The sequence below is a fragment of the Phasianus colchicus genome, chromosome 1, assembly GCF_987193195.1.
Source record: "Phasianus colchicus chromosome 1, bPhaCol1.hap1.1, whole genome shotgun sequence".
Taxonomy (NCBI): Eukaryota; Metazoa; Chordata; class Aves; order Galliformes; family Phasianidae; genus Phasianus; species Phasianus colchicus.
This window is the reverse complement of record NC_143436.1, coordinates 45,309,955-45,330,605: the sequence shown is the minus strand read 5'-3', so window position 1 is coordinate 45,330,605 and position 20,651 is coordinate 45,309,955. Positions and strand designations below refer to the sequence as shown.

Genomic DNA, 20,651 nt, shown 5'->3' with positions numbered 1-20,651 from the left:
TGGGCATTACACAGGAAAAAAATTATTTGTTGCAAACCCTACCACTGTTCTCTCAACCTCTTCTGATATCTCATAAATTTATCACATCTTTTGCATGTCTGAAATTAGGTTTTATTAATTAATCTCTTTACCTTGTGGCTAAGTTCAGCAGAATTTCAAAGAAACTTAACCAAAAAACAAGCCCTAAGCAAAATGAGGAGGATAGTAACTTGTCTTCATTTTCTTGAAATAATATATATATATATTTATTTAGAAGGTGAATAACTGATAGCATTCTCAAAGATTTTCCATGATGAATTTCATATTTGTTGGCCACTTGAATTCTTATCTTCTTCCTGGGCATTTCATTCTCCAATTTAAAAACTTGTTTTCATAGACTTTCCATGACTTTCACACAGTAACACGACAGCCTGATATTGATCTTTGACTGTTCTTTCTCTTGACTCCCAGTCCCCCTAACCATCCATTTTCGATTGTGCTATTTTTAAATAGAAGCTGACAGCAGGAATATTTGCTCCTTGAAAATTCTGACGAAGAACCTGCATTTCTTGAAATAGAAACTTTCTAGCATTTCCTTCTGGATTCTAAGATTGCCAGAAAACATAAAACTGCGTTGTCGGTGGTTGCAGTTTCATTCAAAGAAGTGCAATTCACTTTAACAGCAGATAAGTTTGAATCAGGGGTGTGACATTAGGATGTGCTTCTTTCTTTGTGCAGCATTACATTTCAGTTGCGTCTTGAAAGATATTTCATCCAGACAGATGGACAGATACTGGACACTTCAATACTGCAGCTTGCAGGCAGCTGGCTGTCTTGGTGGGTAAGAGTTATGCTCATGCCTTCTCCATTTTCTGATTACATATTGCAAAAAGAAATGTGGCTGCCTGATGTCCACCCTTACCTCACTGCGTTGTGTGCTGATGCCTTGTCAAGAGGGCAATGAGTGCAGGGAGAATGCTGGCAGAAGTGTCTTTCTTCCTCCTCTGCCCACCACCCCATACACAGCAGCAGCAGCCTTTCCCTCTGCTTCCCGTGTCCCTGGTGCTGCGCCTTCTCCTCTGCCACTGCAATCCTCCTCATGTGGGAAGAAAACTAAAACCACTGAAAAATGGGCTCTGTCCCTTCGCTGTTCCTTTTATGAAACTAATAGTAATGGTGGGGGACAGGAAGAATTGGGACCTCCCTCTCTGTCCCTCTGCTTTTGTCGAGGTGGAGAAGGAGTTGTAAGGCAGTGGCTGGGCCAACTTCTGCTGCAGCCACCTTTGCATGCTGCTTCCACTTTTCAGATGCTGCTCTTCCCCGAGTGATCCAACCACTCAGGCTCTTCATGCTGTTCGTGCAAAGAGGAAATGCTCCACTCATTTGCAGGCAGCTGCTCCCCAGTAAGCAGCCTCTGCCCTGCTACAAAATGGTGCCTCTGAGTCTGGAGATGTAACTCTCAGCTATGCCAGGGTGGTAGATGGCTGTGAGCACACTGATGTGGGACTGCTGTGCTCCGTGTGGTGTTAGTGGCAGGCATGGTGGTGAGTGTGTTGTTGATGGAAGGGAAGCTGCTCAGCTTGCTGTTGTTTAAATATTACCTTCTTGTTCCAAGCTTTGCATCAAAACAGCAGTCTTAGCAGAGATGAAGTACAAAATGAAAAAGGAAAAATCTCTGGATTTTTCGTTTTAAGTATAATATGCAGCACAGTGCCAGAGGTGAGGCTTCCTGATATCAGTTTCCAGGCTTGTGGGGCACTCTACGTAGGACACTCTAAACTTCCCAATGTCCTTTTGCCACATCCTTGAACCTGTCAGTGTAACTCTCCCTCTGAGTGACAGGCACATGAGAGTCAGTCCGATTTTCTGAGCACCTGGCAGATTGAATGTCCAGATGTGCTGATAAGCAATCATGAGCATTACTCATCCCTTTGGCAGTCTGGCTATTTCTCAAGCTCTCTCTGACAAGATGTTTGCTGCTTTTTTCCTGCAGCTGCCCATACTATCTTAAAATTCATTCTGGACTGCCATAACAAAGTATAATTTCGCTAAGCCAATTCCTAGTACCAGGGCATAGGGATGTTACCTGCCAGTGTCAGCCTCCCATCGTGAAGAAGTCTGCTTGCTGAAGACAAAACGTTTTCACCGCTGTTCTCTCTCAAGCTTTGTTTCAAACACTTACACCGAAAAGAGAGAGACAGTGAGAGAATGGGGAATCTCACATATCCAATTACAAACTGGAGGCATCCAGCAGTTAAATGGAGACTGTGTATACTGATGTATCAGTCTAAATACACCACAGCACTAATAATTGAGCATGACTGAGTTTCTTCAGCAATGCTATTGCTTAAATGTGTTTAAGCTTCTGAAATGTTAAGCTGGGTTTTTCTTTTCCAGAGTAAATGTAATGGTTTTTTCAGCTCTGTGCATGAATAGACGTAATCCTTGAGGTGAGACTTGCCTGATGACATTACCATAAAGCTGTTTAAAGTCTGTCTGGGTAGGGAGCAACCCCAAAAGAAAGGTGTATGTATTCTCAGGGATGCTGCGTAACTTTAAATGATATTTGAATAAGAAATAGGAAATCGGCTTACCACGAAGAGTGGAAGAAGCAAATATTTCCTATTTGTTCTGCTGCTTAAAATGAATGTATTAATGGTTATATCTATCTCATTTCATTCTGCCCCCTAAAAGCAAACAGTGGAGAGTCCTCCTGGCTCATCCCATCATACTGTCTGGGATGTTAGCAGAGAGCAATTCATGCTGCCATCCAGGGGACTGCGTGCAGCCTAACTGTTCACCTACAGCATTTGTGTGCTCAGGCTGTGGCTGCTCCTATGAGGGCAAAGCCCACCACAGCAAACAGAATACAGGCAATCAGTTGGCTTTAGACTGCATTACAAATTGGAAACTAAGCCTTCCGCAGGCTTCCCCAAGGAAAAACGCCCTTAAAAATTCTGCTTACCTCTGGGACAAAGAATCTCTTGTCACGATCCCAGACTTCAGGCCAAATTATGACCTCATGGAGCTGCCTGAATTTCTGAAAGTTGTCCAACCACTTGACTTTACCTTCCAGATCCCCTAAAATATGTAAAGCATCAGTTACCGCCAAGGCTGGCAAAAAATAGGCTGCTTTCTCGAAGGTGATGAATACTGATTATCTCTAGTAGAAGCCAAAGGATGGAGTCCTGGCCTCACTGGGGACAATGATTAAACTCTTCTTAGGTCAGCAAAGTATCAAACTATGCATTCAAAGAGGCCTAAATTCACTGCTGAATGCAAAAGTTCTACCCATTAATCTGACTTAGCAAGTGAGGAAATTGTATAAAAATCATTTAAATGATTGCCTTAAAAAGTTCTTGAAAAAGTTCTGCCTTTCTGAACTGTCTGAGGCGGTGAGAGGAAAATAATTTTCATTATGTACACTCTGATCAAAAGGCTGTTGAAAATAATGAGAACCTTTTAAGGAGAAGTAGTGCCAGAAGTGGCTGAAGAATATAAATGGAATGAGGGTGTCTGAATAAGTGAAAAATGGAGATTTCAGTCTTTGCTGATTGAGGGCCATTGCAGGGGAAACCTGCAGTTTAACTTCAAAATTTTCACATTGAATGATGTTGCAAAGAGTTGTTTCAGATAATGCACGTATACACCAGAAAAGGAATTCTGGAACTGATGCTATTCCTTATGTCACTGGCTTACTTGTCAACAAATTATGGCAAACGTCTGTCAGATCTGCTAATAAAGAGGCCAACAGCTCCTGTCTTTGGTTTCCTTACCTTAGAGATAAACTTAGGCGTAATGTAACCAAATCCTAAACACTGGAAAGATCTTTGTTGTTGTTCCCTAGATGATGTTGTGGGCCCATATCCACATCTCCTTTCTCCCAGCAGAGCTCCACCATTTAGTGACAAAAAACCACTGTATCTTTCTGGAGCAGAGTCTGGAAAAGACCTGTCTGTTTTCTTCTACAACCTCAGCAAGAACAGGGATGAGCCCAAAGATCAGCAGTGGAGGTCGTGCTGACAGCCCCTGCTGGAGACACATGCTGCACCCTGGCTGCGTACCTACTGAATTGGCAAATTTCTTAGAGCAGAATCCAGAGGAAAATAAACAAACAAAAAGAAACAAAAAGCTTCTTGGACCAATCCCTTCTTTTTCTATAACAACTAGGGAAAAGCTGTAGCTCTGATGGCTCATCTGCTGCTTTTCGTGGTAGGACCCTGTCATTTAGTGAAAGGTCATTGGCACAATATTCCCCTTGTGAGCGGTATTTTATCCTATTAAGGATTAGCCCCAACAAATCCTCTTCAGACATAAATCCAACTCAAAGACTTCTTTGTTTGGGGTTTTTCTTTATTTGTTCCAATTTGTGATCTGCTCTTAATTGTTTCCATGTCGCTGCAGATGACTCTGAGCCAAAACAAGTGAGTCACTGATGTGGGAGTCCTGTGACCTTGCTCAGAGGGCCCATGGGTGGCACCAATCATTTCCTACAGAATGAGGAAGGACTCAAGATTGTTGAAAGGCATGCACATTCTCCCTCCATTTCTGTGGGGAGACCAGCTTCGAGCACAAAACCATCACATAACTTAATAATTGTTAGTTGAATATTTTTGACTTAACCATAGCTACTTACGTATGGACTTTTCCACTTTCTCTTTAAGTGACCAGATAGAATCTTTCTCTGTTTCGTCCGTGCTCCTCTTCCAGATGTTGTTCAGGAGGAGGGGATAGCGGGTCAGGCGGTGCAGAGGAGCCACCAGCAGCTCCGTCAGGTGCAGCCTCCTGCACTGCTCCTTCTGTTCACACCACTGCTGGAGACAAAGGGCACCTCTCTTAGGCCTCTGCTCTCTGGCAATGAGGTTGTATGCATCTTTCTGCATCATCAGTTGTAATGAGTTGGGCTAATTGAAGACAAATTTCTTACTGCGGGTAAGGCTGATGTAAAGGCTGTAGCTACCATGTATGCATTGCTGCTTTCAGGCAGAGACAGAACTTGCTCTATTGTTTTTACTCTTTATAAACACTGTCTCTGCAGTGGTTGCTTGCTCTACCATTCAGGGTGCTGCTTCCTCTCTGAGGGAGTAAGGATTAATGGATTCTCTTGTGTAAGCAAGGCAGACCAGCCTTCTTGCCACAGCCTGGCCAAAACCCATCCTGCTCTTTCACTGCAGGCTCTCAAGCCCTGTGAATGCACTGATGTGCTCCTGGCTTTCTGGCTCCTCTTTTTTTTGCCTTGCATTATGTATTCCTTCCCTTATGGAGAAGGAAGTCATGATACTCTTCTCTAGCTGTGAGGTCGGTGTACATCGAGGGAGGGAAGATTTAGGTTGGATGTCAGGGGGAAGTTCTTTACTGTGAGAGTGGTGAGGTGCTGGAACAGGCTGCCCAGAGAGGTTGTGGATGCCCTGTCCCTGGAGGTGTTTAAGGCCAGGTTGGATGAGGCCCTGGGCAGCCTGGTCTAGTATTGAAAAGGGAAGTTGGTGGCCCTGCATGTCGCAGGGGGGTTGGAGCTTCATGATCCTTGAGGTCCCTTCCAACCCTGGCCATTCTGTGATTCTGTGATCACTGCTGATGTGAGGAAGGCCAGGCCATCTGTGGGTGACAGGTGTGATGACAGTGTTACCAATTTCCATGAATCATCCTCAGCCCTGACCCTCCCAGCCCATCTCTATGACTCTTTGCTTGTGTGTGTGATGCCACTAAACACAATGCTCCTGAGATCCTTCAGCCCCTCACTGAGTTATGGGCTTACTTGGTTTAAACGTAGGTCAGTGTGTCAAGGGATTATGTGTGGAACACATGAATGCTTAAGACTGACAGTACATATTGTCTGCCTGTAAAAATGCAGCTTTTTTTTTTTTTTTTTGCCTGTGGGTTTTTCCTATTCTTGCCCGTTCTATATTGCAAATATGGACTAAGGGAAAATTGTACTCTGAAGGATGACTTCATATCTATGATTATTCACTGCAGTTCAGGTATTTACATAAAATGCTGTCTACACAGTTCTGCTTCCAGTGAACTATTCTGGTTTGCTGATAAAATCCTGTCAAAAGACAGGAAGGCTGGAGATAACAAGAACAAAACCATTACTTTACCTTCAGGTAGATGCCAAAATCTTCTCTCTGTCTCAGCTTTTCCAAGTAGAAGACAGCGGTGGTATAATTGAGGCAATAAATCTGGTGTGTCTGGCAGAGGTCACCCTGGAAAAACTGCAGAAGAGGCTTGAAAGCTTGTCAAGAAAGGAAAATGTGATGACAAAAGGAGGAACACTGCTTTTAGTTTTGTAATGTGGCTTTCACCTGAGATTACTTTGTACCTAGGGAGAGAGTGGAAGAGGGAGAATTTAAAAGCGTGGAGGGTGACTTAAACAGTACTAAAATTGGTACAATACTAAAAAAGAAAGGTGGGGAGGGGTTCAAACATTGAATGGGAGCCCAGTTCTAGCGGCTCTGCAGAGGAGAAGTGGTTGTAGACTTTGTTCAAATTAAAAATAAACAATGTGAAACTGATGTGGAAGCTGAAGATCGAAAACACTGCCTGAGCAAGAGATTTATGTGGCCTCACATAATATACCACTTTATTTCCAAGTATGTTAGCTCTTAGAAATACTGAATGACATCAGTGATAAAACTCATTTTTTCTCAGATTGGAGCACTTGAAGTCAGAGAAAATGGGAGTAAGAAGCCCAGCTCTAGACTCTCTTTGCCTTTTTGAAACCCTAAGCATGAGGTAGGGTCTTTCCCAGAAGTTTTCTATTGGTCTCTACTGCTATAGGAAGTTCAAGTTTGGCTATCACAGTGGTAAACTTGATGATTTCCTGTCTGCATTAATATTACCTGCTGTTTGGCCATAAGGATGTTGTGCAGGAAATAAAATGCTTGTGGGAGAACCCCTGAACATTGTTCTCACTCTCTTGCCTATCACATTGATGACCTGAATGTCTGGCAGCAGCAAGATAGCTGGGTCTGTTCCTGCCTCTCACTTAGCAGACACAGGCCAAAGTGCATATGTATTTCATTGAGCTCACTTAAATACGTTTATGGATCTGGTATGTGGAGTAAAGGAAGGATCTAGATGACAGACTGGAAGGAGGCAGGGTACAGCTGGAGTCTGGGCCAGTGTCTGGCTTTAGGGAAACCTCCCCCACAGGGGGAGAAGCTTGGTTCTGTTGGTGACAAAGCCTCTTCAAGGTCTGGGCCGCGGTTTCCAAGGAAGGGAATATCTTTCCATGCTTTGTTCCATGTACAGAGCAACTTTCCATGACCACCTCAAACATGTCAATGAATAAAAATGTCCTACTGGTGGGAGGTACTTGAGGCTAAGACCAAACTGCCTGTGACAGCTGGCATGTCCTTGACTGGCTTGACTGCTTTAAGGCACCTTCATACTCTTATAAATCACCTGTTGCAAGGACCTACTGAAATTAAACAAGAGTATTTCTAATTATGTTACCTTTCTGAGCATGGAGATGAAGTTCGTAGGTGATCCTGACTCAGTGACATGTTCCTTCACAGTTTCAAAAAAATTTTCCACAAAGCTGAGGCTTATCTAAGTAATGGGGAGAAAAAGAGAAATTAGCATGACTGAACTTCCTAAGTTTAAAATAACATTTTTTCTCATTCCTGACCTCTTCAGAGTCTTCAGGCCTAACACTTATCTCCATGACATTGCCAGGATTATCTTTAGAAAATTACATCAAGTGCTTTAATTAGTCAGAAGATAAAATAAGTCTATACAAATACCCAGTTACATCATAGAATCATAGAATGACTCAGGTTGGAAAAGACCTTAAAGATCATCAAGTCCAACCATGACCTAACCATACTACCCTAACTAACAACCCTCTGCTAAATTATGTCCCTGAGCACCACATCCAAATGGTTTTTAAACACATTCAGGGTTGGTGACTCATCCACCTCCCTGGGAGCCCATTCCAGTGCTTAACCACCTTTTCTGTAAAGAAGTTTTTCCTGATATTGAACCTAAACCTCCTCTGGTGTAACGTGAGGCCATTTCCCCTCATCCTGTCACCTGTCACCAGTGAGAAGAGACCAACCCTGCTCTTGCTGTAAGCACCTTTCAGATATTGGAAGAGAGCAATAAGGTCTCCCCTCAGTCTCCTTTTCCCCAGACTAAACAGCCCCAGTTCCTTCAGTTTCTCCTTTTAGGGCATATTCTCCAAACCCTTCACAAGCCTTGTTGCCCTTCTTTAGACCTGCTCCGACACCTCAATGTCCTTTCTGTACTGAGGTGCCCAAAACTGAACACAGTACTCATGATGATACCACGTGACAAAAGCTTTGAAACAGGATTATGATTATTCCGTTAAAAATTATTTTATGGTAACAGCTGTATGGACATGAATCAACATGGAGAATCACAATAGATGAATGATATCTACTAGAAAACATTATGTGTGATGGCTGTGACAACGGAAGCCTTCACATGCATTTGAAGAAGAAATCATGTTTCATAGTTTGAGTTTGTTTTGTGCTCTAGGAGATCAGGGAAAATTCTGTAAAATACTTTAAAATGTAGAAACTCTATTTGAAAGCCCCATATGCCCTGCAGGTTTTCCAAAGGTGCCTACACTGTCAGTCAGATGTGGGTGAAAGCTTCTTCCTGGGATTCAGTCTTAGAGGGTAAAGGGGTCCAAGACAACTGGTTGCTCTTCAAGAAGGTAGTCTTACAGGCGCAGGAGCGGGCTGTCCCCCTGAGCTGCAAAATGAGCCGGCGGGGAAGGAGACCGGCGTGGATGAATAAGCAACTATTCTTGAAGCTCCGGGAGAAAAAGAGAATCTACCTCCTGTGGAAGAAGGGACGGGCAACTCAGAAAGAATACAGAGAAGTTGTTAAGATATGCAGGGAGAAAATCAGAAAGGCGAAAGCCCAGCTCGAGCTCGACCTGGCCACTGGAATAAAAAGAAACAAGAAATCCTTTTACAAATATATCAACAGTAAGAGGAGGACTAAGGAGAATCTCCATTCTTTACTGGATGAAGCCGGGAATGTGACTACTGAGGATAAAGAAAAGGCAGAGGTCCTGAATGCCTTCTTTACGTCTGTCTTTAAAGGTCAGACCAGTTATCCTCAGGATATTCCACTTTTCGACCAGGTGGTCTCGGCTGGAGACCAGACTAAACCACCCATGATTCAGAAGGAAACGGTCAGAGACCTTCTACTCCAACTGGACTGTCACAAGTCCATGGGGCCGGATGAGATTCACCCGAGAGTGCTGAGGGAACTGGCGGAGGTGATAGCCGAGCCGCTTTCCATCATCTATCAGCACTCCTTGTTGACTGGTGAGGTACCAGAAGACTGGAGGCTTGCCAATGTGACTCCCATCTACAAGAAGGGCTGTAAGGAGGACCCGGGGAACTACAGGCCTGTTAGCCTGACCTCGGTGCCAGGGAAGGTTATGGAGCAGATTGTCTTGAGGGAGATCACGCGGCAAGTGCGGGACAACTGGAGCATCAGGTCTAGCCAGCATGGGTTCACGAAGGGTAGGTCCTGCTTGACCAACCTGATCTCCTTCTATGATCTAGTGACCCGCCTGGTGGATGAGGGAAAGGCTGTTGATGTAGTCTACCTAGACTTCAGCAAGGCCTTTGACACTGTCTCCCACAGTATTCTCCTGCAGAAGCTGGCAGCCCGTGGCTTGGACAGGTACACTCTTGGCTGGGTAAGGAACTGGCTGGAGGGTCGAGCCCAGAGAGTGGTGGTCAATGGAGCTAAATCCAGCTGGCGACCGGTCACGAGTGGTGTTCCCCAGGGGTCGGTGCTGGGGCCTGTCCTTTTCAATATTTTTATTGATGACCTGGATGAGGGCATTGAGTGCACCCTCAGTAAGTTTGCAGATGACACCAAGTTGGCTGGAAGTGTCGATCTGCCTGGGGGTAGCGAGGCCCTACAGAGAGATCTGGACAGGCTGGAGAGCTGGGCTGAAGCCAATGGGATGAGGTTTAATAAGACCAAATGCCGGGTCCTACACTTTGGCCACAGCAACCCCAAGCAACGCTACAGGCTTGGGGTGGAATGGCTTGAAGACTGTGTAGAGGAAATGGACCTGGGGGTGTTGGTTGACGCTCGGCTAAACATGAGCCAGCAGTGTGCCCGGGTGGCCAAGAAGGCCAATGGCATTCTGGCTTGTATCAGAAGCAGTGTGACCAGCAGGAGTAGGGAAGTAATTGTTCCCCTGTACTCAGCTCTGGTGAGGCCGCACCTTGAGTATTGTGTCCAGTTCTGGGCCCCTCACTGCAAGAAAGACATTGAGGCCCTGGAGCGTGTTCAAAGAAGGGCAACAAAGCTGGTGAGGGGTCTGGAGCACAGGCCTTATGAGGAGCGGCTGAGGGAGCTGGGATTGTTCAGTCTGGAGAAGAGGAGGCTCAGGGGAGACCTTATTGCTCTCTATAACTACCTGAAGGGAGGTTGTAGCGAGCTGGGGGTCGGCCTCTTCTCTCGTGTAACTGGTGATAGGACTAGAGGGAATGGTTTCAAGCTTCGCCAGAGAAGATTCAGGCTGGATATTAGGAAATACTACTTCTCTGAAAGGGTGGTCAGGCACTGGAATGGGCTGCCCAGGGAGGTGGTGGAGTCACCGACCCTGGAGGTGTTCAAAGAACGTTTGGATGTTGTGTTGAGGGATATGGTTTAATGAGAACCATTGGTGACAGGTGGATGGTTGGACTGGATGATCTTATAGGTCTTTTCCAACCTTAGTGATTCTGTGATTCTGTGATTCCTAAACTCTATGTGCCTCTCAGAGTGTTTCTTCCCAAATTCACAACCAGGCTGAGCTTTGGGCCAAAGATTTGTTCAGTCATAAGGAAACAATTGTATGCATTCAGCACATTGTCAGAGGCTCAAACTCTGTGTTCCCCATAGTTAGAACATATAGCAGTCCTGGCCAGATAAGGGCCATCACATATGTTTGAAGGCTTTGCCAGGTCTTTATCAACTTTGTCATTTTCTCCAGGCATAGTTCTGAAAAACTTTCTTATGTCATTGTATTACCTAATATTTCCCTGTGATCAGAATAGAACATCACCACCCTCTGTGATACTGCTGTGAAGTGCTGTTGTAGCTGCATGCATTGCCTTGTTTGGGAGCATGGCTGCTTATGGGACAATGTGTCTTTCATTTTATTGAGGGCTCACTTTGTACCTTTTATAGCTTGCATTCTTTCATAGATTCAGCCTACTGTCAAGAAAAAATGCATGCAGTAAAGTGCATGAAAAAAAGCTCTGGGAATAGTTACTTTTTTTCTACGTTTGCCCACTCTTATTTAAACAAATATGCACAGTAAACGATACTTTCTTGTTAATAATGAAAACAAAATGTGAAAAAAAAAGTTTATTAAAGATCATTTTCTCAAGTCACAATGAAGCTCCAACCAAACTCAAAGTATTATTTGTTTCCTAAATCACATGCAACAATAGACATCATTTCCTTCTTTAAGAATGAGAAGGATCAAAAATGACACATCAACTGAGTTCTAGTAGCTAGATGATTTTTATGATCTTAGCTCACAACAAGCACAAGGTTAAACCCATCAAATAAAATCTCTTTTCTTGTATTTCCAAACATGTTCACCTTGTGAGTGGTCAACTACTGAGAAAAGATGTGCTCATGTGTTTGAGCTCTGGTTAATTGTCTCCACTCTGAAAAGCTTTTCTGCTCTTCTTGTTTTGCAGAAAAAAAAAAAAAAAAGTGAGATGTTAATGGTTAAAGCAAGGGCATAACAACAAGTGGCAGACCTTAAAGTAGGAAATTTATTTAGGATGTGTGATACAGTTGGTTAATTGTGAGAATGATTGACCAAAGCCATTCAACTTATGAAGCTGAAGAGCCCCTTCCAACATTCACTTTGCTATTAAGGGTAGTATGTTTGTTGGGTTTTCTTTTGTAGTTCCTTAAAGTAACTCTAAAGTCAAGGAAAACTTCTGCGTGACTTCTAAAGTTACGTAAAAACTATTCTGGATTTATGGGCTGCTTTAACTTTCAGGAGCTGGAAATGACTTCCCAGCAAATGGCCACAAGTAGCAAAGAGCCAGAGCACATTGCAGCCAAGCCTCATCTTCCCAGTCCTCCTGGAAGCTTAGGGGTGAGTAGCACATGGATGCAGGGCATTAGCTCTGTGCTGGAAATAGTCCTCCATCCACACAGGGGAAACCTTGGCTGCAGTGGGGTGGTTGTTATTTTGTTTTTCCTTGCTCTATCAGAAAGGCTTAATAGATATCAAAGTCCATTTATTAGAGAAGGGAAGCTTGTAATTGAAGTTATGTTGCTGTTCTTAATTATGCAGTAAGGATTGTGTAGTTGGTGTCCGCTTTCTCAAATCCTTTCAAAAGGACTTTGTTTCTGAGAAACTCCAACTCCTGTTTGCTTCAGGAACAACTGTTGAATGAGCTCTCCGTCATCTTTTGCTGGAGACTTTGCAGTAATTAAACCAGTCACCCAAACTGAAATACTCAATAGAAATGTCAGAAGGACTAGTTATTTGAACTCATCTTCAATTGCATGTGTAGAATCTGAACAGAAACCTTAGTGTTGGCTCCTCATCTCCTTTTATTGGGCTGGCTGGTTTCTGATCTCAGTACAGTTTTAATTTTTACTTTCTACTCACCTTATTTAATTCCTCCAAGTTTGCAAAAAGTCTCCATAAGTCCACGTCCAAGAGAAATTCATTCCTCTGGAGGTATTTTAGAGTCTTCATAAATATCTTTAAAAACAAAACAAATTCATGTTGTTCAGCAATTGTGTTTATTTATATATACAATGCAATTTTCATGAAAAGAATGTGCACCATAATTCTGAAATGATCTCATGATCATGGGCAGAAGATGATGTTATGAGAAAATTTCCTGACCTACCTGACTGCAAAATACAGGGCTTTGTGCAAAGGGCAGGGTACGAATGATGGCTCTGGGCTCTCTCTGCAACTACTGCAGAAGTAGCCATGTTCTTGCTATGCTCTCTGTCTGAATGGGGCCACTGAGCCTACTCGAGATAGGTATGGAAAAAAACCATAGCATCAGAATTGCAGAGTTACAGATCTCTGTGCTTTTTCAGAAGACTTACCCTCCTAACCCATTCTGCATAAGCCAGTACGAAAAAGAGAAAAGTTGTTGGAATAGCTTAAGTAAAACGCTTGTGCAGTTTTGACATCTCTTTAGCTTGTTCTATTGACTTGTATTGAGTGAAAACTGCCTTTGTATTTATTGGCTGTTTAAGATGGTACCTTATCTAAGCTCTTACAGGGATCTTGGACCTGTGCCGAATCTGACCTAGAGCTGAAAAAGGCTTAAGAAATGTAGATTACTAAGTGGAATTTTTAGTGCATTAATGAAAAAAACCCCTTGTCACTCAGGTGCTGAGATTGAATTGCTGGTGAGTGTTTGGGCAGCTTTAGTTGCCAGGAGCAGTAGGCCTGAGAGCTTAAAAGGGATTTACCATGATCCTGAAGTTCCCTATGGAGATTCATTAAAATCAGTGAAATAGCTTTTCTATGATTCACCTACTTTATTTATTCATTTTATTTTTAGAAATCTTTTGACCTCTCTAAACAGAGTTGAGAAGGAAAGACACTTCCATCTTGCTGGAACTGTTGATCCCTTTCCTGTCTATTTCTATCGTGTGAAAGAGAAGGAATTCAGCCCATTCTTCTCTTTATTCCCTTTACTTTGCAATTCTTCTTGTGCTGCCTAGAATAGTTATTCAGCAACATGGAAAATGTTTCACTAACCTCATCTGTTTTTCCTTAAACTAATAATAAAATTGAGATAGTCTGTGGAGAATAAGAGAAAAAAGGAAGAGTTATAGGGAAGCATTCATCCTTTAAAATAGTTGTACTAATTTATGATGTGTGATGAACATAAATATTACACACTATTACTATTCTTAGTAATAGCTGATCTTTTCTTGTCCATACTGAAAAGTTTGTAAAATTCACTAAGATGGAGCCAATCTGGGCTTCTGGGGAGGAATGTTGGTGGTTTGCTTGTTTTCTGATAAGATCAGAGCAACAGATCTGCTGTTTTCATGCTCTACTGAGAAAAATCTAATCACAGATATGTATGAAGTTAAACCAAGAGTATTCTATAGATCTGTGATAGAGAAATATCCAATAGTGTCAGTTGGAGGGTAGCTTCAGTTCAGAGTTAGTGAGAGGAGTAGTGAAATATCATCCAAAATTACTGGAAGAATCTGCAATCATAATGTATTTGTGAAACACTTAAAGCGATGTTCAGAGAAAGAGATTCCATCAAGAAGATTAAGAAAAAAGCAACAACCAAAGAGAAACAGAAAAAACAGGGAAGATAAGTGGGGAAAAAAACCAACAGTCCTGGAGACAGCAAATGTGAAGATGACTTCACATCTCTTGTGCTGCCATCAGGGTAAATAATGTTTAATCATTTTTGAGAGTTGAAATCTGAACTTACCATCTTGAGAACCAGCAAATGATCCAGAAAGTAAGTGCATTCACTTGTGAAAAGTTCCCACACTGCTTCTTCCTTTTTTACTTGCAGTCGGCTGTTCATATGTTTCTGCTCAGTTTGTTGAGCCTTTATAAATTCATGCCAAGATTTACTCTGTTGAACAGTAAGAAAGAATAACCAACTTGCATCAACTGTTTCAGAACAAATGAGAAGAATCCACGATCTATTTGCTCATGTAAAGAATTCTGCTGCCAGTATAAGCGATTCTTATGCTGAAAGCTTAAAGTGTCCTTTAAAAAGATTAAAGAACTCCCTGAAATTCTCCTGCAAAATATTAATAACATAACATTTAAAGGAATTTAAAGGTGGCACAGAAAGATACCTTATCTTTGTAGGATATTGTATTAAAAAAACAGTGGGCAGCCTGCAAATGTTAATGAATTTAATTTGTTATGGTGCTGGAAAGCAGGGATTTATGATGGTCTCTGAATTTTCAGATGATAAAGTCAGTGTACCAGAGGACTTCAAAGGTACTCAGATACCATTTAGCTTGGTTCTGGAGTGGCCACCATCAGCCAACTCACCTGCTCCTAGGTCAGATGCTCACATATAAGTTAGGTGCTGACAGAAGTCCTCAACAAAGAAGTCTGTGGAGACCTGAGTATAATAGTTTGCTTTGAGAAGCAAAAGGGTGAGGTGGTGACTGGATTGTTGCACTGTGGCTTGTGAACAGGTTGTCTTGCTGCCACTTTCAGAGGAAGGTGCCTTCCCAAATCAGAGCAGCGTAGCAAAATCTGAGTGGTTGTGAAAGTCATTGCCTGCCTTGTCTGACTCTCATTTTGCTCCCCTCCTCTTTTTCAAACTATTCATTGATACTCTATTTATGCTTCAGTTTTGCAGATGGTATTTGTTTCCAGATTAATGTACTGAAAAATGTTGGGGATAAAACTTTTATTTTCAACCTGAAGAGTTTAATAGATAGCTTTCTGAATATTCTGATAGTATACTGAATATTCTGATACCTTGAAACAGCAAAAATCATATGTGCCACAATCTACAGCCTTAATGGTTGAAAGACAATGTTCCAGATGAGATGCTTGCTTCTGCTTGTCTTTGCCCTGTTTAATGACAAAAAACAAAACAAACAAACAAAAAACAACAAAAACACCAAAAACCTAATTCATACGATGTTTAGAGTACTAATAAAAAGCTTACTCAACTCAATAACCTTGCCATGATCTGTAAGGTATGCACCCTTAACCATGTTGTTTTCTTATATCTCTGTGCTCTCCTACATAGAGACAAGATAGAAATGGCAGGTTTATTTGTAGCCATGGGTGGTGTGCATAGGTGCCTTAGAGTGTGTGAGGTTTTGTTTATGCAACAAAATGGTCATTGGTGGGGCAAGGCATTGGTATGGCAACAGACAATGGGCTACCACCACAACGCAGAACAAATAACATTTCATTTCCTTCAGCACAGAAAGGAGTGTGAAACAGCAAAACTCAAATTTGAAATCTTCCTTCTTCTGTCTTAGTTACATAAATATTGGGTGAATTTTTTTATTATTATTATTTTTTTTAATTTTGTTAATTTTGAACTTTGATTTGAAAAGCTCCTTTGGTCAGGTGCATAGTAACTTCTGTAAAAGGAGTTTTTATAGAGCTTAAGGAGGTAGAGGTTTTGTTTGTTTGTTTGTTTGTTTGTGAGGGATAATGAAATAAAAACGATTGCTTTTGGTTTGGGTTTACTTTTCAGGCCGGCAGTGCCATGTAAAAAAGTTTAAACAATATTTATGAACCCAAATTTAGTGGTATGGATTGGCATGTGGAAAAATACATGAAGGTGTGCTTGAAGCTAATCTGTGACTGAATTACCAAGGCTTGCTCTTGCCCTGGAAGCAGCCTCCTAGGGGTGTTGCTTGGGTGGGTGAGATGCAGAGCCATGGCCCCAGCTGGCACAACTTGCATCACAGCCTGACACAGACAGCTTGTGCTCCCTTATCACTGGGAGCTGCCTTGAGTGCCTGCAGATAAAGTCCTCAAACAGCATCTCCTGTAAGAAATGTATCTTTGTTGCCTGCCCTTCTCTGTTCCCCTGGTGCTGTGTAGTGGGGATCTCTCCTCCTGCCACCCTGCTGCGCTGGAAGGTAAGGGTGCTTGCTGGTTTTCTTACCATATGCAGAGTCTGAGCTGTTGGAACCACCCTACCTTCACTGCAGATGAATGACCAAGACGGTGCTTGGTCCAGGGGGAGCTGTGACTTCCATGTTCAGCTCACCTGCTGGCTGCCTTTCTTCATGGACAGTGATATAAACAAACTCTTTTTCACCCGGGTTAGTTGTGTGAGAAAGCAAAGTCAGTGCAAGGGAAAGAACGTGGTGTAATACTCACAACTCCTCTTTTGGCAAAAGGCCACTTTGGCTTTTAGGATTCTAAAGGGTAAAACAAATGTGTTGTAAGTAAAAAGACAAATAGCTAAAATTAAAACTGTTATCTATCTATTCCCCCCACCGCCCTCTTGCAGTGAATCCCACTATACCACACTCTACTTGACTTAAATGTAATACTTATAGGTAGCCATTTTGTGCACCAGACTTTAAACCCATTACGGCTGTTGTGATGGGATCTTGGATGATGCTGAACACTCCCACTTTCTGCAGGTGATCTGTGTTTGATTGCCAATTCTTAACATGGGAAAATGCATCATATCTCAGGTCAATTTTTAAAGATACCTATTGTTTTGAAGGAAGAATTAGCATATATCCGCTCTTCAGAGACATCTTGGGTTTATGCAGGTACTTATGATACTTTATATGAATCTAATAATATTGCTATAATAGTAAAAATATCATTGTACAGATTAGTCTCTTCAGAAGTAGGAATATCTCTGCGAAAACTCATGCCCATATGCTAACAGCTGAAAAACTTCCTCGCTGAGGACCTGGGAAAGCTGGGAATCCAGATGTAAGAATGCACTGGTGGGAGGTTAGAGATGCCTAAGTATATTCAACAAGAAATATGGAAAACTTTTCTGAATTCATGATGCCTTCAGGCTTGTGTTTGACTGGGAATTGCAGTTGAAACCATTTCCCTATAGATTTTGAAGACCTTGAGCATGGGATGGCTGGCTTATTTGCTTTTGTGAAAGTGCTGCTTGTGACGTTACTTATTACATTTTTTGTGGAAAATTTTGTCTCCAGTCACCAGCATCTTCCAGTTTATGGCAATCGCACTGTACCCTACACTACATAAGTTGCTCTGAAAGTAATGCCCTATGGAAACTACAACAGAAACAAATAGTACAATAATACTACTTGATAGAGCCAATTCCCAGCTACAAAAATACTATTTTTCAACATAATAGACACCATTAGCTGTGCATTTTCACCAGCAACAAACAAGAGCCTGCGTGCTGTGCTTGTAGAAATCTGCATCAGTGGAGGTGACCCACTGCTAAAATGTGCCACTCACTGCCTCATTGTGACATCTACTGTCCGATATCCATAAATGTTCAGCAAGTGTCAATGGGTGCCATTATTTTTCCAATTCAATGACACACCTTTGCTTCATATGCCTTTCCATGTCAGATGCCATTTTGTCAGACTGTCCCTTTGCTGCCATCTGTCACATGGCAACAACATGTAATGGAATATTGGTGGGAAGATTCAACCTCTAATGCCAAACAACCATCATCTGCCTCTGATGCTATGGGCCAGCATAATAAAATAGAAGGCATTATTTTCAGAGCAGCCCTCACTTATTACACAACCGGTATTTAAGGAAATTGCTTGCAGGTCTACATTTCAGTGTTGCATGAATAACCTGTGGCCATGAATTGGGTCTGCTATCTTTGTAATTAGAGCACTGATAGAAAGGGTAGCATAAGTAACTCTTCTTCCTCTGCCTGAAGCTGCCCAGGTAGGCAGTTGTAACTCAACTGATTACAGATGGAAATCCTGGCCTAGGCCCTGGTTGCTGCTGGAGTGTGTGGAGGCAACTGCCTAGCCTGCCTCAATTACTTCTTTCATTTTGCATTCAACCATAAAATGAAGGAGAAACCCTAAATTGAGGGGAATTTTATAATGAGCACTGCAGTGTTTATTGCACTGATCTTTCCTCTATTCCTCTTTCCCACCCCATGCACGCACACGCTTGTCATAAATATAATGGGGTGTGGATGAGCTAAGCCCACCCTATGTCTGACCTGCATTTAGCAGCAGGGCTGCGTGGGGCAGGTAGTCCAAGGCACTGTCTGACACCAGCAGGTCTCCAGGGAACACCTTGAGTCCTGGCAAGCTCACCACCACGGAGCTACGCCTGCGCTCAGCTGATCTGTGAGACCCAACAACAACGCACGTCATGTCTCCTCATGTGGCTGTGGAAGGAATTCCTGAAGTGCTCCTTGCTGATATCAGAGGAAGCGAGCTAAAAACTGAATCACAGTGGCTATGGCATAAGGTATTAAAGGAGAAATGAGAAAAAACTTCCAAAGCAGCAAATATCCTGTTGTCTTTTCAACTGCTCAGTGTTGCTAAGAATGAGGTTTTTACAGCCGTGGGTTGCCTGAGAAGAGAGGTACCTGGGAATTTAAATACTGGAAATTTCTGGGTTCTTCTAAGATTAAGCAAAAAACAGGGCAAGATTTCAGAACAATTTTGGCACTGGAGTCCACAGAAACATCGTAGCCCTAGATGACGTGTGTGTTGACTTTTGGACTTCATGGAACTCAGGTAATATCAAGAAAAGACAGAATAGCAATGAAAGAGTTTATCTTTTGTAATATATTTAACCATTTTTCTAGTCTGTGTCATAGTCTTTCTAAATTTTTAAGAAGTTTTTTTTCCTGCTAATTCAAATACTTTGTATTTTGAATATAATGTGTCTTAGTCAGCCCGCTGATCTGAAACCAATGCCTCTTTCCAACTATTGTTGTTACCAACAGAGTTCATTGTCCAGGATGTAGATCCATCAAGAAGAAAGACAGAGGCATTCTGAATCCAGCAGTGTGTTTGTGCCAGAGGCTGCTCACATTCAAACACAGAAATTATTGGTGTGTATCTAAAACGTTCTTGGATTCTGTTATTAACTCATGCCAAAACCTAATTAATGGTATTGTCATACAGTTGCAAAGCGGCTGATGTCTGCAGCTACTGTTCTGCTGTCTACCACTGAGTGATGCAAGCAAATTGCTTTGGATTTCAGAGGGTCAGTCACTAAGTACCTGAAGAAGGAGCCTTAACTTTTGGTGATCTTTGTATTAAGACGGTTATGAAACCACTTATGATTCCACTAAGTAATCTCTTGGACAGCTGGATTATTATGCAAGCTAGATGCTGCAGTATAACAAAGTATAATTCTGAAAGTTGTCATTTCTGTAATAGGAAATTCAGGCAATTTATTTCAGCTTGGAGACACAAAATTTTTTTCCAATGTAATACTGATCTTTAAGGTATCTAGCTTCAACTTCAGGATATATTTGAATTTATGCAGATGAATGACGGAAAGTATAGCTTCATTGTAACTGAGTCAGGTGTTATTTCCCTAGACCTAAAAGGCCTTGAGCTTCAGAGATGCATAAATAAAGCTTTCACATAGGAATGCAAGCCTGAGAGGTGTGGGAGCGCACTTGGATGTGTAACTACAATACACCCTTGCATTCTGACATGCCTATGTGATTGATGACTTACATGTCTAAGTTACGTACTCATCCTTCACAGATGAAGGCACAGATACAAGTGTCTGTGATTGTCTGGCCTGATGCCCATAGACACATTAGGTACACTAAATGCTTTCAGTAATTTTAGTAGAGAATTTAAACTACTGTGGTGCTGTGTGATCCATACAGACTAAAACACTGCTAAATTGCAATGTTTTACTATCTTTTTGTACCTGCAGACCTTGTAGATTTGTCATTTTATTTTTTTGTTTGTGCCTGATTTCCTTAAAAGGGCAGGGTGCTGGAGGGCTGGAGCAAAAAGAAAAGAACTACTTGAACTCGATCACAAGGGAAGATATAATCTGTGCGATAATTCCTCCTTTATATCTGCTTGTTTTGTGAAGCAGGATATGGTCACAGGCTCACATTACAAAGGGATGAAAAAATTTTAAAGACATTGAAGAAACTCATTGTCTGGAAAAATAAATATCCTGGGTGTGGTTGCTTCTAAGGCATGGAGATTTTCAGCTGATTTGTTTTTTAGAGATCTGTGTCATGCCATGTTACTGATCT

General features: G+C 42.1%; 1 protein-coding gene across 1 annotated transcript in view; it reads right to left on the bottom strand.

Moving 5' to 3' along the window:
• PLEKHG7 (pleckstrin homology and RhoGEF domain containing G7) overlaps nt 1-20,651 on the bottom strand; it is a 35,754-nt gene that overhangs the window by 8,917 nt on the left and 6,186 nt on the right. Inside the window, 10 exon segments of the mRNA XM_090139806.1 lie at nt 2,066-2,156; nt 2,945-3,060; nt 4,616-4,790; nt 6,078-6,191; nt 7,435-7,530; nt 12,608-12,703; nt 14,424-14,573; nt 15,443-15,538; nt 16,814-16,854; nt 18,627-18,754. Of these exon segments, the coding sequence (XP_089995932.1) occupies nt 2,066-2,156; nt 2,945-3,060; nt 4,616-4,790; nt 6,078-6,191; nt 7,435-7,530; nt 12,608-12,703; nt 14,424-14,573; nt 15,443-15,538; nt 16,814-16,854; nt 18,627-18,754 (1,103 nt within the window).